The sequence below is a fragment of the Lynx canadensis genome, chromosome B1 (genome assembly GCF_007474595.2).
Source record: "Lynx canadensis isolate LIC74 chromosome B1, mLynCan4.pri.v2, whole genome shotgun sequence".
NCBI lineage: Eukaryota > Metazoa > Chordata > Mammalia > Carnivora > Felidae > Lynx > Lynx canadensis.
The window spans coordinates 59877224-59895945 of NC_044306.2; the positions used below are offsets into that span (position 1 = coordinate 59877224).

The following is an 18722-nucleotide window of genomic DNA, read 5'->3' on the forward strand; positions in this document are numbered from 1 at the left end:
TTTACCCCACAGTTCTTCCCAGATTCTGGCTCACACCTCTGCTGATGGTTGAACAAAACTTCCCCAACATGATCTATTATTTGTTGCTTCTCTTCGTATATTTTGCACACATTTTCTCAACTCATTCCATTTGACCGTTGTGCTCCCCAGATTCCCCAAACCCCTCTTGTTAAAATCACCAACAACATCCACAGTTGCTGAACCCAGTGGTTTCCTCCTTGTCCTCATCTCATTTGGGCTCTCAAGCATCTGCAGAGCGAGCTGGCATCGTCCTCTCTCCCGAAACATGTCTTCTGCCTCCTCTTACACCACTCTGACTAGTTTCTCTCCCATCCCAGGGCCATCCTCTTGGAAGTTCAACATGTAGGAAAGATTATCCCAGGCGCAGACTGAGATTTAAGCTGTAATTTATTTTGTGTCATTCTAAAACTTGCTGCAGAAGACAGTGAAATTTAGACAGTTTCCAACCACTACATTAAGTTTTTAGAGGTTTTGTTGAGACTCTGAAGTTCTATAAAAAAATGTCCTACCCTCAGTAGATCCTGCAAATGACTGCATGCTGACACAGTAATAGCAGCGTGGCTTAGGATACAATTCAGTAGGGATATGTCTGAGTCTAATTCAGTGCTGGAATGAGTACATATAAAAATTTCTTACTTTCGGTCATAATATGAGTGTAAGAATTTATGTGAAATTCTCTTCTATTACATGTAATTGTTCTTTGGGATGAAAATACACAAAAATCTCATTTTTTTCCCTGTGAATTATGATCCAAACTTTACAAGGCCAAGGAGCCAGTTTTCCGAAGTACCTTGTATTAGGCTTAGGAGACTAACTCCTAATGGATCTTTATTCTTGCTCTGCCCAGGTCCCTCACCCTCTCCTCACACACTGTCTGAACTCACAGATACCTGCTGGCTGGTTGGCTAAGTAAGTCCACTGTTACAGTGCACTGGGAAAAAATCCATTATCTTTGTTAAAGTCCTGGCACGGTATATAGAACCAGAGATTACTTCTCACATATTGATAACTCATCCAAATGATTTCAAAGGCAGAAGTGGACCGGCAGTTCAGGAGCTTCCATACAGAAGAGCCCAATTTTTTTTTTCCAAATATATGAAGTTTATTGTCAAATTGGTTTCCATACAACACCCAGTGCTCATCCCAAAAGGTGCCCTCCTCAATACCCATCACCCACCCTCCCCTCCCTCCCACCCCCCATCAACCCTCAGTTTGTTCTCAGTTTTTTTTTTGTTTTTTTTTTTTTAATTTTTTTTTTAATGTTTATTTATTTTTGAGACAGAGAGAGACAGAGCATGAACGGGGGAGGGGCAGAGAGCGAGGGAGACACAGAATCGGAAGCAGGCTCCAGGCTCTGAGCCATCAGCCCAGAGCCTGACGCGGGGCTCGAACTCACAAACCGTGAGATCGTGACCTGAGCTGAAGTCGGACGCTCAACCGACTGAGCCACCCAGGCGCCCCTGTTCTCAGTTTTTAAGAGTCTCTTCTGCTTTGGCTCTCTCCCACTCTAACCTCTTTTTTTTTTTTTTTTCCTTCCCCTCCCCCATGGGTTTCTGTTAAGTTTCTCAGGATCCACATAAGAGTGAAACCATATGGTATCTGTCTTTCTCTGTATGGCTTATTTCACTTAGCATAACACTCTCCACTTCCATCTACGTTGCTACAAAGGGCCATATTTCATTCTTTCTCATTGCCACGTAGTACTCCATTGTGTATATAAACCACAATTTTTTTTATCCATTCATCATTTGATGGGCATTTAGGCTCAGAAGAGCCCAATTTACTGAAATAAATATAAAGACTGTGGTGGGAATGTTTTGGGTCTACCAGAGTTAGATATCAAAACTGATTTTATTTTTTTTATAGGGGCGCCTGGGTGGCGCAGTCGGTTAAGCGTCCGACTTCAGCCAGGTCACGATCTCGCGGTCCGGGAGTTCGAGCCCCGCGTCAGGCTCTGGGCTGATGGCTCAGAGCCTGGAGCCTGTTTCCGATTCTGTGTCTCCCTCTCTCTCTGCCCCTCCCCCGTTCATGCTCTGTCTCTCTCTGTCCCAAAAATAAATAAACGTTGAAAAAAAAAAATTAAAAAAAAAAAACTGATTTTAGAGGTAGAGAAATATTTCCTTTCATTATATGAAAAGTAGGTTTATCTTACATATCTTCCAGTTAACCTTTTTAAGCTAATCTGTATCCCAGTAACACTGGATATTTTTATTATATCACTTATTATAACATCACTTAGAGTCTGGTTATTTTTTTTTTAATGTGCCCATCTCTGCTGTTAGATTGGGAACTCCTTGATACTTGAAGAATGGGTCTTAATCATGTTTGTACCTGCATTATCTGACCACAGTAGGACATTAAATGCAGGCTGAAATGATCTGGGAGTCTGTTCAACTGCATGTGATTTCTCATAACACCTATAGTATAACAGCAATAAACTCTAAAATTCACCATTTTTCACCATATTTTACCATATTTCACCATATTTTAGCAAAGCTAAAAGCAAATAAAGCATTTAATTTTAAGAGGCTCTATCTGAAGTCGGATTTAGAAGACAAATCTGATCATCCTTAGCAAACAGGTTTCTTATGCAAGTTTAAGTTCCCTTCATTGTATTCTAAAATACTTTACCATGTTTGCCACACAGCCCACCCATGGCTAAAACCGTGAACTTATTAAATTTTAAGTCTTTTTGTCATTCATTTAGCACTCTGAAACCTGTATGACACAGTGGTTAAAAATCTGGGCCTTGGAGCAAGACTGCTTGGGTTCAAATCTCCAGGGGGCTTTGCAAGAGTCGCTTTAACCTCTCTGGGTCTCAGTTCACCATTTATAAAAAGGAGATACTGTACTAATAATATCTCATGGGCTTACAGAGAGGTTTTGATCATTATGCATGAGTATGTACACACTTATAAATGCCATGTAAATATTATTTATTGTTCTATAAAAAGTGTTTGCTTTCATTAACAGGGCAAGGTCCCTTGAGCTCACAGATATTCAAAGACAGTGCAGAGGATCCTTTTACTGAAAGTAAAGATACACACTTTTAGTCAGTGGTAATAGTTCCTCTAAAATTTCTTTTGTCAATTCTTGAAAGAGTTACAAATTATGATTCATATCTTGATTTCTTCTACTTTAAATAATAAAGAAATTTAGTGACGTTAAACAGTTAAAAAAAACATAAAAAGATGAAGAGTAAGTTCATGAAGACCTCAAGGATTTTAATCTTTTTTTGCATTTCAACTACTATTTTCTCTTCTGATTTTTTTTTTTTTTTGAGAGAGAGAGAATACGAGGGAAAGAGAGAAAGAGAGAGACAGAGAGAGAGAGAGAGCCCACACGCAAGCAGGGGAGAGTCAAAAGGACCCAGACAGAGAATCCTGAGGGAATAAGGGCTGGATCTCAGGATCTCACTACTGTGAGATCATGACCTGAGCCTAAATCAAGAGTCGGACGCTTAAGTGGCTGAGCCACCCAGACTCCCCTTAACTACTACTCTGAAACGCAACCAATTAACAGAGTACTCACCAATTTATGGATATAGAAACAAAACATATACTGTGGGTGCTTAAAACATTTCCAACTTAAATTATAGGTATTGATCAAAATCCAATAATAGTGTAAAACTATATACTTTCACGTCAAGCTTTCTAATTCCCCACAGGCTGAGTCTTGTCAAGAACAAAAGAAATATTCTACTCTCTGCCTACCCGTTTTCTAATACAACACTGATCCTTGAAGTTTTTTCATCCTGCGATTGCAAGTTCACAATACATTTAGCTGGAATAACGGAATTTTACAAAAGAGGCAAAAATTCTAGAATTGAATACAAATGAGAACATTTAAAAATATTCAATCATTTAGCATTCCCATGAACGATTTCCCAAGTCATTTATAGTTTAACTCTATCTGGTCGATAGACACAGTTTTTCTAGATGTTCCCATCCTCTCTTCACTAGAGAAATCAAAAATGAGTTAGACACTTTACATTTTAAGTAAATTCAAGTTAACGCAGCTGAAATGTTTTCAATTAAAAGGAACAAATATTGACATTAGCTGATGTATGCCCAAGTGTCAGACCGTTCATTATAAAATTCTCAGGAGAAATGAGGTTTGAATCACAACGCCATTATGCTGTTTGCATTGGGAAAGCATGTTCACATGGAAGCTCTACTCAAGCTATCAGACCCCAACCACCCCTTTAAATCATGCACCTCTCCTTACCTTCGATGAACACCTCGGCAGATGTTGTGTCTGAGCCGCTGGGGTTTGTAGCCAGACAGGTATAGCGACCTGTGTCGTCCTCAAAGGCCTCTGCTATGACCAGGGTGTGGAGGTCCCCACCCTCACAGCGGATCTGAATGTCGGGAGTGTCCTGTAGCTCCTTCCCCTCACAGAACCATCTGCAGGCCAAATGGAGGTCAAAGGACAGGAGAGAAAGAAAGGAAATGGTGATGTTTAAAACAATAAAGCAGAAGTGAAAGGCTGTAATAAGATGCTTGTTTGATTAAAAGAAAAAAAAAAGATCTGTGCTGATGTTACTGAGGGAAACCTTAGAGACCGTGAAATTAATGACTAGACATTGCCCATAGGTTTTCTTTGTAAAGCATCTTGTACATTTTATCAACTTCAAAATAAGGGTTATCACCAAACTTGGAAAGACCGTTTTAGTTACAAAATAAAAGGAACAGAAATTCAAAGTGTCTTCTTATAAAATGTTTTATCGTAGATGCCTCTTACAACTTTATGGTTCTTACCTAAAAAATATGAAATCTAAACATTATGCTCAAAATATCTAATGTATCAGGGGAAACTAGTCATCATGTTGAAAAATCGTAGGCAGCACTATTTTTGTTGACCCTAAGACTCCCGATCAGCTGAGCAATAGCAGATTTAATGGCTTCCACATTTCTGGTATTTACAAACCTTTCTAGCAGACCGCCTGGCCTCCACGAGGTAGAGAGATGCTGGATGTGCTGTAATTCATTCTTGCTGGTCAGCACTTTTCCTCTCCCAAACAACCAGGACCTGGGTCTAAGAGGCTGCAGGCTGCCAGACTGTTTTAGCACATGCTCTCTCTCACACACACTTGCCTTATTCCCCCAGCACCTCATACTCTCAACAGGATTTTCACAAAAAAAACCATGAAGCTGCCCTAAAACCTCCCCTAAATGTGATTTATTTTTAAAGAAATATGTAGGAATGTACCACTTGCAACCAAAAGCAATGAAGTCTCTGGGACAGTATTGTCCGCTTACCTCTTAATCAGCACTCAGATTTCCTCTGAGTCTCATATTCTATGAAATTCTTTGGACTTTGCGTCCTTTTATAAAAATAGGGCATCAGAGACTTTTTTCTATATTGAGATAGAATATAAGTATTTATATTTAATCTGAAAATAAAACCAGTTTGCTAATACTACTCAGGGGATTAATTCCCGAAACTTAAAAATTAAATACGGGTTAGTCATAAAAGAACAGATAAGACTTTGGGAATTAGAATACATTTACCACCACCACTCAGCCAGCAGAGCATCCTCAGCAACAACACACATACTACTTCTGAGACTGTTGAGAAGGGCAGGATTTCTTGATTCTAGGGCATTTTCTCATTTCCTGTGTCTTCCTACAGTCCTAGAGAACATTCCAGCCTAGAGCCAGCTTCCAGTTCATTCTATCCTGTTCTCTTTGATAGTCCCAGACCAGATCTTCACCCATGAGAACTGTGGATTAAGTTGATTTCCCCATGTGCAGTAAACTATAGATTCTTTCTCTATTCTATATCAGATTAAAGCTCTTCCCTACGTACATCAGTCTTTCAACTTCAGACCTGTCATTGAAGCCATTCATATACCTGGCCCTGATTTTATTTTTTTTTATCATTTTCCTATACTAACCCTCTGCTTCTATTAAATATTTGCATGAATTTATTATTTCCTACACAGTCCTCATGTATCACTTGCTGATTTTCCTTTGCCTATCCTTTCCCTTCCTTGGGATTCTCTCCTCCCCTCTTCATTAAACCCACCTAGGAACCACTCTTCCTCATAGTCAAGCTATAGGCTCCTTTAACAGACTAAATTCTACTGAACACATGCTTGCTGGGCACCTTCCATGTGGAAGGCACTACATTACATCCTACAGGTAATGCCTGGTAAACTCTGCAACTAGTTGAGTTTATACTGTCAATAAGTGTCCTTATCTCCCATGGAAAAGATACAAACGAACATTTGGGCGTAAAGTTAAGCATCATAAGTACAGTGGAGGTTTAAGAGAAGGAAAGAGTAATTGCTTTGGTTAGATATGCTTCATAAGGAGACCTCTGCCTAGTACTCGAGGAGTGTGATATCTGGTCCTCTAACTCCTGGGTCAGCAAACCTACAGCCTGCAGCCCCCATAACCTGTTTTTGTATGGCCCATGAGCTGAGAATGTTTTTTAGATTTTTAAAATTTTTAAGAAAGAGGATAAACTTGTGATATATGCAAATCATAGAATGTCCAAATGTCAGAGTCTATCAAGTTTTTTTGGGAACACTGCCATGCTCATTCACTAACTCACGGTCTCTGGCTGCTTTTGCATTACAGTGACAGAGTTGAGTAGTTGCATCAGAGCACATGGCCCACAAATCCTAAAATATTTACTATCTGGACTTTATAGAAAAACTTTGCCAACTCCTGCTCTAACTTCTTGCTCCTCAAAGTGTGATCCTTGGACCAGCCGCATCAGCATCATTTGGGAGTTTATGAGAAATGCAGAATCTTGATCCTCATCCCAAATCTACTCCCGTCAGTTCAGATCCTCCAGGAAACTCATGTGCATGCAAAGGTTAAGCAGTTCTGGCCTTTTAGGTTTTGACCATGCTAACCTGCATCACTGGGTCCTGGCTTTCCCTCTAGGATGCTCATTTCTTTAATACAGCAACCGTATTTGATGGGTCTTGTACCTCCAGTCCCTTGCACAAAAATGCATGTAGAATTACGTTCTGTTTCTCCTACCTCTGTACTAAACACATTTGAACATCTTTCCTTTGACAGTTGATCACATAGCACTTTGTGATAGCTTCTATACTATTTCCTCATACCGTTACTTGAGGCCTCCTGTATTCGTGCTTTATTTTCCCACCTAGGAAATAGGCTTCCTCATGGCAGAAAAAAATTCTTAACTTTTTTTATTGATCCATTGTGTATTGTATGCTTGATGCTTTCAAAATACTATCTGCCACTTGTTATTCTGGAATATGCTTTCCATGAAAAACCCAATAGTGAAGGATCTATGGACTACTAGATCTGGAAGATGCTATATATTCTGTCTCACTTCTTGGTGTCTGCAATTCCCATTTTCTCATTAAAGGCCCAGAAAGTCTTGCGGAAAAGAAATTTAATGCTGTCTAATCTAGTATTTACTCAACTTATTTGACCATGAGATTCTTTCTAAATTTAGCATCTACTTTCTGAGTATATGTTGCAGAATGCTTTCTAGCATACTTATCCCATACAATCTGTAGTTTTTGAAAAATGAATTAAGACCAATTATAACCTGAGCAATGATGATACGTATACGGCTGAAGACACTAATCTGTAAGCACAATAAAATACTTGAAATATACTTTAAAAATGGCAGAAGGAGTAAGGCAACAAATGCATTTTCTGCAACGGTCTATTTTGTCTTCTGAGATGGTTCACCCTTGTCTTCAACAATTGCATATGGTGACACGGTTGGTGCTCTGCTTACAAACCATTAGACTGATCTGCTTCTTGCTTTCTAAACACTAATGCTATTTGTTCTCCAGCTCCATGAATAAAATTTAAAAAGCATCTCCGATTGTAAAATACAGAAGACCTAGTGCAGAGAAAAGATGAAATTTGTCCCATTTCAGCATTAAGTACAATAATGAATGTGAGTCATTTATATTGCTTTGACACTCAGGAAAGTCAGATTGTTACTGATATTAAGTACCTGTCAAGTGACCAGTTCTATGTTGTTAAAATGTGGTTAAGATAGGGTGTGACTCAAGAGGGGGGGAAACTGCAAATATTTAGATGGCAGACTCCCTGTAGCAACAAGAAGGGCAGCGTGGTTCCTGGCCAATATTTAGATAAATGTGTTTAATTTATGATTGGAACCATTTGCACGCTGGAGCCAGCAAGGGCCTAGCAGAGGCTCAACTGTGACTTTAGGGAAGTTAGCTAGCCTTCCTGGTTCAGGTTCCTCATATATATGAGAACATGAGACTTTATAGCTGTAAAATTTCATGATTCTAAGGTTCTTGGTGAAATGGAAGGGTTTTATATTTAGGACTACATTTGAAGTCTTTCCAGAAGTGATACAGAAAATTCTTTGACGAAAGGTCCAAGTAATGAATGGCTTCGCTTCTATGAAATATACTAAATACAATAGCACTTCTAAGATTATATACCCACATTGGGTCCTTAAATGTGTCAAGGGACTTAGCACCTTGTCTTTATCACTACTGTGGTACTTGACTTCCAACATTCTATTGAAATCTGTTCTTCATGTGCCTCTCTCTATCCTACTAGAATACAACTTTTCCCAGGGTAGAGGCCTGGCCTTTTTAACTTACAAGCATACTATATGTTCCAGCACAATGTTTGGTATATGGAATGTATTAATCATACCTTTTTATTTTCTGTAATTCTGAGGCTTTGACATCTGGGCCTTGCTGATCCCAGAAAGACCAGCCCTCCCAGAGCTAGCCCATTCTTCAAAACGGTAAATGACTCCTCTGGGTGCACATTCCATATGAAAGCTAATCCTTCTAGAGCCACATTCCCACCACCCCTTCTATTGGGCTCTCACACTCAGGGACACAATTGCCCTGCTCTAATCACCTCAGGGCCAGAGAGCAAAACACTAGGGGCAGCCCCTATGCCCAGGAGTTCCCTGTGATTATTCAAACTAGCCAATCTTAAATCTGCTTACCCTGCTTCACCTGTTCCTACCTGCAGAAAATCCATAAAAGCTCTTACCCATGCTTCCCTCTCCTAGGGGGTACCTGGTGATTCCCCTGTGTTCCCCCATGGTGTAGCTCCTTAATCTTGGGAACTATGAAAAACTATCTTTCAATGGCAGTCCTGTCCTAGTCTATTGGCCTTACCATACCTGATATAAAATCAGGTTTTGTTATTATTCTTTTAAATGTTTATTTATCGGGGGGGGGGGGAGGGGGCAGAGAGAGAGGAGACACAGAATCTGAAACAGCTCCAGGCTCTGAGCTGTCAGCACAGAGCCAAACGCAGGGCTCAAACTCGGGAATGGCAAGACCATGACCTAGGCTGACATTGGATGCTTAATCAACTGAGCCACCCAGGCACCCCATAAAACCTACATTTTTTTTAAGTTTATTTATTTTTGACAGAGAGAGACAGAGACATAGAGACAGAGCATGAGTGGGGGAGGGGCAGAGAGAGGGAGACACAATCTGAAGCAGGCTCCAGGCTCTGAGCTGTCAGCACAGAGCCTGACGCAGGGCTCGAACTCACAAACTGAGATCATGACCTGAACCGAAGTTGGATGCTCAACCGACTGAGCCACCCAGGCACCCCAAAACCTACATTTTAAAGCACTGAACTGATCAAATAATTAGATTACACATGAAGAAAATATTGAACCAATAGTTGAAATAATACCTATTACAGTTTTTGCCTTAAGGCATATACAGAGAGAGGTCTATCTACCCTCACTTGCTCATACCGAAGTACATCTTAAAAATATAAAATTAAACTCAAAATCATCTACTTCAAAACAGGAAATCAGCATTGTCTGATTCTTTATGTAATAGACAAATACAAATCACTTTCTTGCCTAACCTAAGAGAATCCTGGAGATTTCAAGTACTGGTGCAACAAAGGAGATGGATGAGATGTACTCATGGCATGTTTGTTTTGCTAAGTTTCTTGAAGGTCATACTTCTATCAGCTTTCTGGAAAGGACTTAAGACATTCAGTATTCTTTAAAGAACAGGTAAAAGGTCTGTTGATTCAATTCTGACCTGAAATTTTTCCTATCTTACATTCTGGTTGCCAGTACAGTTTAGGAAAGGCAATACTGGTGTGGCAAGCCAGAAAAGAGAACAAAAACACAGGTCTGGTAAATGCGTGGAACAGGTAATGACACTGTGTTCTTTGCATACCCTGTGGCAGACATCTCTAATTGGTCGGAATATTCTTTGCTAGCGAAACTGGAGGTCTCAGAATTCTCAGCATGGCTGTTTTGGCAGGCAGGGTACAAAGCAACTGAAGTTGAAGTCTTCTGAAACAAAACACATTTTCCATACTCAATGTGGTGCCTTCTTGGAAGATACATTTTTCCCTTTCCTCCAGGTCCTGGAAGCTGTTTCTATTGTAAGAGTGGGGAGAGGGTTTGGTGGAGAGAGAACACGTGTGGAAGTGTGTAATATAGCTGGGAGAGTCTACTTAGGTAAAGTTCCACTGAAAGACACCCCTGGACTTTTTTTTCATTCTATTCATTACACCTGGAAGTCACTTAACTAGTGCATAAAACACTGGTTAGTATATTGGAAAATCAAAATGCTAATTATCTACATTCCCATTCTGTACTTCTAATAAATTTCAACTTGAATCAGACCTTGTCCATACTTCATTTTAACTATTAAACGGTTAAAATCTATAACTACAATCTCATAGTTAGGATGAGGATACAATATTTGGGAACCATGATAGTCATAAGGACTTATATAAATTCAAATCGAGAGAGTAAATACGTATATATTTAATGCCTATTTTATGCCATGCACTTGGTAAATATGGCCTTATTTCCCTCAAAACCTTGTGGAGTAGTTCTCATTTTATCTTTAGATAATGGCTACTCTTATTTATGTATAGAAATTTAAAAAGGAAACAATGTGGATAATTAAATCCGGATAATCCTCACAATTTCATTTTCTTTAATACATTTAGTTTCATCTTTCATCAAACTTTTTATTATAGCTATAAACAAATTTTAGCAAGTTTTACAGATTCTTCCCCTCTAATCTGGTGGAGCTAAGCAACCATGTGATTGCCATGTGATGGGGAGCTAAGGCGCAAACACTGAAAATTAGTGGAGTAAATCTCTATTCAAAAGAATTAAGAGTTGCTAGTATAGGAGTAAGCCAGTTGAGACTGATTGTCAGATTCCAAGGTCATAAACAGGGCATGAAAAGAATCTTGCATTAATGGGAAATAAAATGTAAAAAGGATTAGGAGATAGTCATATTCATTCATTCATCAATCATTTATTCATTCATCAAGGGGTTGATGGCACCTCAACTCCAATCTAGGAATTCCTCGAGGGTACCAATGTCAGCTAAATTGGATTTCTTATTTCAAGAGGCCAGTGCTAGGCAAATAGAGAAGAAAACCCAACTATAGACCTAGGAAATACTGAATACACTTCATCTAATGAACAGAGGCTCTTCTATCACATGGAAGCACGTATGGCTTTCAAAAAATTTTTAAAAATTGGCTATACCTTGATACATATAGATTAGAGGTTAGTTTTGGATAGAATACTTAGGTTAAACAGTGTATTAGAGAGGGGATAATGTTGATGAACTTTACAAGACTGGAATTTTTTTTTGTTCATAAGAGATGACAGAGAAAAAAGGATCATAGTTTTAAAAGGTCTGTAAGATGGCACATTTCTTTATATTACTCGTGCTGGGATTTTTTTTTTTTGAAATCTACATTGTTTTAATAGATATATTTCTTCTTGTTGCATAATGTCTTTTTTTTTTTCCGAAATTTTCAGACATTCCAGACTAAAAATGAGACAGTGCCAAAAATTCAAGGATCATATTATAGCACCAGCAGGATATGGCAGGATTGAAATTCAAGAAGGTGTTTTACATAGAAACGTTCAATATTTAATTGTTCACTTTCTACATTTCAAGGTGAGGTCAAATGTAACCTCTGATTTGGTTAGAGTTCGACTGTTGGAAGAGAGTGGCTGTATCTGACTGCAGTCACAGGAACTGCTTTGGTTAAGGATCAAAAGGGGTCACAAGGGTAACTAAAATCATGGGGATCACAGCTGCTTCTGAACAAGAGACCTCCTTTGAAAACCAACAATCGTTTCCATTCTTGGGCAGTGTAAAAAATTTTTTAAGTTGACCTCTCTGATGTGGCCTTCCTTTTTTTCTTCTCTTAGGACCCTGGCAACTGGCAGTGAGGCTCAGAACTGTATTTAGGAGTGGGATACACATGTGGGAAAGCCCAGAACACTCTGGTTCTCCAAAATAGGACAATACTGTTGATTTTTATGATAATAAATTCAACTGTTAAATAGAAGGGACTAGCAAATCCACAGGCAAAGTGGAATATGTACTACCCAGCATGATATACTAATACTTTATGTTTAAAAAAAATCACATATGGCATCGCTTGGTTTAACCGTTGACTAGTACTATCTATTCAACACACAAACAGAAATACAGATTTTATGATTGACAGCTTCAGTATCTTTCTCATTTTGAACCACAACTATGTATTGTGGAAATTTTCTGTGCCCTGCATTTTAAACATGAACAAATTTTAAGATGGAAAAATCTGATTTATAAAATTTATAATGCTTCATCAATGAATCTTGGCTAATATTTTCCAACTCTAAGGAAAATGGTAAATCTTGGAAGCCAGTTAATAGAAAATTGAGTGCTTATTAAATAAAAGCTTTTAATAGTTGAGTTTTCATTTTCTTCTCTAAGTCACGTTTCCTAATAGTCATGGAGAAACAAAGTTATGTTGAAAGATGTGTCTCCACTTTTACTTCCCAACTCCACTGATTTGTGCTTCCTACAAAAATTTATCTTCAAAGGGATAGCAATGATTATAGGAAGGCAAATTTAGCCTGCAGCTGCCCCTTTCTCCCTAAGTACAAGCAGCCACATGACTTCACAGAAGCACACGGTCAAAGAAAACTAAAGGAACTAGTTTTTAAGATGCTATTATAATGGAAATCAAGGGGTCGGGGTGGGGGGGGGGGACCAACGGAACAAAACCCAGAGACATCAGTGGTTCCACAAGGGGTTCTATTTTCTAGGTGTTCCTTGCTCCCAAAAGAATGACAGGAATGACAGGGCTCTCCCATGAAATGGGCATAAGTTCCCAATTTTGGTGATTGTCCAAGATGAATTTTATTTATGCCTGAGCTCAAAGTCAAGCCATCTGTAAATGGTGCATTTCATACATCCTCAATTAAACACCAATTAATTTTTATGGAGTATTTTTTGTCTTGTCACCAAGTATTTCTTAATTTTTTACACATGTTCACATTAACCACAAGACACACCATGTTTATTCTGTCATGTGAATTTATAGGCAGACCAAAGTGAAATTAGGCCTTGTCTAAATTTACTATAGTTATCATTTCATGACTTCTTAGCTCAAAGGACAATAGCTAAATTTGTGTGGACAACAGATGTACTTTAACCTTCTGGTCAAAAAGAGACCAATAGACTGAGTTTTTGAAATTCAAAGCCCAGGAAGTGATAAAATGGCCTTTGAACCAAAACCAGACTCAGGTCTACCAATTTTTTCCTCTCATAATCATTTATCTCGTAAGAAAGAAAGATAAAATAGAGAGAGGAGTAAATGCAGCTCAAGTAAACCGAACTTCTAAAATGATTTTATCTTGTTTTGACCAGAAGAGGTAGCTTCTTCATATCTGGACTCAAGGAGCATGTAGGTGTTAATCAGTATCCCTAAGAAACAGCATAGAAGTGGGCAGGTAGAATCTACACTAAGTATGTGTGCTGCTGAAGCTCTTAAAATCTTAGATTATGTCCAGTATTTTCCACGCTGGTGATGTAGTAGGAAGGGCCTAGGGGCCGGGAATCAACAGTCCAGGATTCTGGTTTCACCTGGTCAACAGACCAGCTAAGCTGAATGAAATCCAGTTGTCCTCTCTTTTAGGGCTGGAGTTGATTTGTGAAATGTGAGGAATGAACTAGACCAGTGTTTCCTCAAATGTGTCCCAAAAAACTATTTCTGCAGCAAGTTAACAGACAGCATTGAAAAAGGGTCCTGTGGCACAATAGGTTTGTGGAGCAAGGAGTTAAACATCTGTCTTTACTATAGAACTTTCTAGAACTTGAATATGCCAATATACACTAAATTTCCAAGAGAGAAAAACTGCAGGCATCATTCTCAATCTTATTTGACCATAGAACATATTTTGAGAATCATATTGAAAGATTAATGGTACATGGAACACATTTTGGAAAACACAGGGTTGAATTATCATTAAGATCCCATCTAACTCTACAATAGTGACACCGAATACCTGCCCTACACTTTACAACTACCTCTTCCGGTGCTCACGACAGACATCAGTAACGAAGCAAAACTTCTTTCTCACGGGCCCCAGACTTAGTTCTAGAGTCCTCCAGCGGTGCTCTGGGCAACCACTACCAACCATTTAGACAGAGCTAGCACTTGAGTTGAAACATACTAGCCATGTCTGATTTAACAGTCTATGTTTACGTATTATTTTCTTAGATAGGAGTCAATGTGAAATGCTGACTGCTAGCTCTGTTAACTCTAAGAATTTTTTTTTTTTTCTGTTTTGGACAAGCAGCCATTTTGCCATGGCACATGGCATTACTGGGCCCTCCCTCACCCCCCGCCTTTGGAAAATGCTCAGGGTCAATGTATAATATGATGTCCAAATCAATCAGGTCATTTCAAAGAATGAAACAGGCTACCATTATAATTACAGGAATCAATAGGAACATGGCTACTTTACTTCATTGCAAGAGCAACTCGAAAATGTGATTTTGGCTTTAGTGGATATTTTGACTCTGCAAATGTGATTCATCCCCATGAGTAGACAAAAGTAAACTTCACAGTCTATGAGGGGGAAAAAAGTTCCCAACCTTCCTGTCACTCATTCACAAGTTCTTGTTACACCTGTTAAAAAACAGATTCATCCGTACCAATCCTCTATGCGGGCAGACAAATAAGTAAGCATGACCTGACAAGTCCTACTTCAAAGTTACCTATACTGTGAAAATTGGTACTGAATGTTTCCAAGCCTTCACAGCGTTGAGGGAAAGAATGGATTAGAGAGAGAGCCCGAGAATGAGAAATTGCATACATAAAACAGCTAGAGGTGCACATTCAGCTATTCTGTTGTTACAGTTATGGCAGGTAATTACTAGCTATTGTTGTAACTTGGATTGCATTCCAAAGGAAATAAAATGGGAGATGTTTTATTAGACAATGCTGTCAGTCTTCTATGCTTTTGGAACCCATCCATGGAGATACAACAATTACCTCAGACTTACGAAACCCAGAAGGACTAAACCCAAAGTAAGGATAGGGAAATAAGACTTCTTGGTATCTTCAACTCGACATAAATATAGAAACCCACATAAAACAGTTGATGTATAGACCGTTAGCAAGCCCAGTAGTTTTCTCTTTGCATGTGACAAGCAATTACATTGAATACAACTGTTCCCTCAACTGTGGAACATTCTTCCCCCAAATCAAAGTACAGGAGGATCATCTATAATTTTTCCTAGTTTATCAGTACCTCCATTTCTTGCTTTAATCTCGCTGCCAGCTAACCATGATTAGGGGTAAGGGAGGAGAAAACAGGTGAAAGTGGGGACAGAAAATGAGTGGGAAATATCCCTCTTTCTGAAAAAGCTACAACTTCAGAATTCTAAGGGCTTTGCTTCTCTCTCATCCCCTCTCCACAAGAGCTTTCAGCTAACACTGCACTGGTTGATAAGTCCCCATCAGCTGAACCAGGCTCAGCAGGCAAGGGTGGGCGCTTCAGCCTCTCAGATTTGGTGGACAATCTGGCTGAGGTGGAGGGGAGGCTTGGTGGCCTCCTCGCACAATGTTCTGACCCTAGTCTAATGGTGTTCAAGCCTGGCTAGCTAGCCTGGTCCCGTACGAACCACAAAACCAACACCAAAAACAGAGCATGCGAGCCAGCAAAGTTCAACCATACACTGGTCCCGTCAGTCCGTAACTACTTACAGAAACTGGTTTTCTTTTTCCAAGATTTTCCCAGCTAGCTCACATCAAAGCCACCCCCCTTTTCTAAGTGCTTCTCCCTTTTTTTTTATTTTGTGTTCCTTCTAGAAGTCCACACTTGGAGGTCAGCTTTCCTAGAAGGACTGTAATAAATGAAGCACCCACCAAGGAGGGAACTGGGAATGAGACCATGAGGAGGTAGGTATAGAGGGAGTTCCAGCGCTGACACACAGCACTCACATGCCTGCACCAACTATCTTAACAGCGAATGTTTTCATCGAAGCGTTGGGCCACATTTTATACCCACACACACAGAAACCTGAATTAAACATCTGACGCGCTCCTGGAATCAAGTTCCTGAAAGAGTCACAAACACCCAGCAAACGCTGCAGTGCAACTACCTTTCTGATTCTGATTCACACAGGTAATTCTCTAAATAGCATCTGTCCTACCCCCATCAACTGGGATCAGATACATACTTGTGAGTCTGTAGAACGGTGAGCCATTTCCCAAGAAAGCTGTCTCCACTGCTTCCCCTTACATCCTGGGTGTGTGGAGCTGTGGCTGGAGCAGGGAGGGGCCTCAGGTTTGTGAGCAAGAGCAGGAAGTCAGGACTAATTATACTTTGTTTTATTTGGCTATTTGAATAACAAATAAACTGGCAGGTTTCATTTCAGTTGCTTTTTCAGAGCAAATGACCTCAGGCTGGCATTTCACTCCAATCGACTCTAAGTTTTCAAGTGTTAAAATTAATGTTATGATTAGATACAGACTTCAATCTTTTTCTTTGAAAAATATGGATTTTCGTGATGAAAAAAAACTCTTTGCTGATTAGAAGTTGAGCACCCACCTGGCTCCATTCCATCAGTCAGTGCTCACATCCTGCGTGCCCCAAAGCTACTTTGATGGCACAATACTCAACTTTTAAAAATTGGCTTCAGAAGTACTTAAAGACTTGGCAAAAGACAAAACCAAACAAACCTCTAAAACTATTATGTGGTACAGGGTAAGGGGTGGGGGAGACTTTAGCATATTATATTTGCTAGTAAGAGGAAGTTATAATAGTTCCTTCGCTTGCATAGCAAATAAAAATACGTGTTTTTGTAATTTTAAACTGTCCCTGATAATGGCTACATATGTTTGCTGTGGCTGAAAAGAACAGTATATTCAAAGTTTGCCTTGGGGAGCCTGGGAGGTGCAGTCAGTTAGTTAAGCGTCTGACTCTTGGTATTGGCTCAGGTCACGGTCTCACAGTTCTCGAGTTCGAGCCCCACATTGGATTCTGTGCTGATGGCACGGAGCCTGCTGGGGATTCTGTCTCTCCTTCTCTCTGTCTGCCCCTGCCCCCATCTTGTGCTCTCTCTCAAGGTAAATAAATAAACTTTAAAAATTTTTAAAAAAGACTTTATCTTGTGGAGGATTTTAATTCTCAGAGTTCACTAGGTGCATATCCAGACATCTAGATAATACTATCTCCAACTCAGCCACTCCTTTCTTTGGGGGTCCTCAAGAATTGCTTGGGACAAGGAAGAGTTCTGGCCAACAGTTCACTCTTTCAAGCTGTGCACATTAAGAGAAAGCCTTTCTACACTACCTTATCATTTTGGCAATTTGTGGATGTTGAGAAATTTCTAGCACAGTTACCCTGTGCTAGAAAAAGACAAAGGGAGTTCATGCTATATGTAAATGCTGTTTCACATTCATAGTCTTTTCTCAATCCTCTTGGGCAAGAAAATCCTAGTGTCCCTCCAGATTTTAATATTTCATTGATTCATAGTTTCTCCAAGTTATCTGAAGGTAGGCTTAAAAAATATGTGTCCAGGTACTGTGTTAAGTCAATTTTGAAGGATCTAAAGCAATTCCCTGAGGTTTCTTATGACTGAAATTACTCCACATGTCCAAAGATGGAATGGATTGGAATGAGGGGGTTCCCGGTCACTAGGTATACTCAAGATGGAGGAAAACAGGTAGGGATCTTGTAGAGAGAATTCAAGAACCGAATGGCTGATTGATGGAGAGACTACCATGATGACTGGTGCCATGATCTTTCTTTTAGCAAGCAACTGACAGCTGACGCATGAAAGTGGGACAAAACATCTAAGGCCTGGTGTGCTGAATACTAAAGACTGGCATAATCCTCTTAATTATGATGCATTTATTAGATTAGCCTAATTTAATCAAGGTAACTCTTGAAGTTTCCAGGGGCTTTTTAATTAGATTGGTTTATTGGGGATATATTAGCTGTTAAATGGAACTTATGTTCAGCACACAAAATGCTACATTTCCATGTTTGCAAATTGTCACAAAATATACTTTAAAAAACAATCGAGGCACCTGAGTGACTCAGTTTGTTAAGCCTCCCACTTCAGCTCAGGTTGTGATCTCACAGTTCGTGAGTTGGAGCCCTGTGTCAGGCTCTGTGCTGACAGCTCAGAGCCTGGAGATGGCTTCGGATTCTGTGTCTCCTCCTCTCTATGCTCCTCCCCCATTCACTCTCTCTCTCTCAAAAATAAACAGTAAAAAAATTTAACAAGAAAACAATTTCACACTTCGTACAAAAACCTGGGTCAATACAGGATATTGGACCATTTCTTCTAAAAAAAAAAAAAAAAAAAGACTTCCTAAATTTAATCACCTTCATCGCTAACTTGCTTTGTATTAAACTTTCTACTTTCTCTTTGCTCAAGTTCACATTTT

The 18722-nt window shown here is 39.4% G+C and overlaps 1 protein-coding gene across 2 annotated transcripts in view; it reads right to left on the bottom strand.

Annotated features, from left to right (window-relative positions):
- PALLD (palladin, cytoskeletal associated protein) overlaps window positions 1–18722 on the bottom strand; it is a 408346-nt gene that overhangs the window by 233063 nt on the left and 156561 nt on the right. For both annotated transcript variants that reach the window (XM_030312774.1, XM_030312775.2), the window contains exon 3: window positions 4249–4427. In XM_030312774.1, the coding sequence (XP_030168634.1) occupies window positions 4249–4427 (179 nt within the window). The remainder of the gene's footprint in view (window positions 1–4248; window positions 4428–18722) is intronic.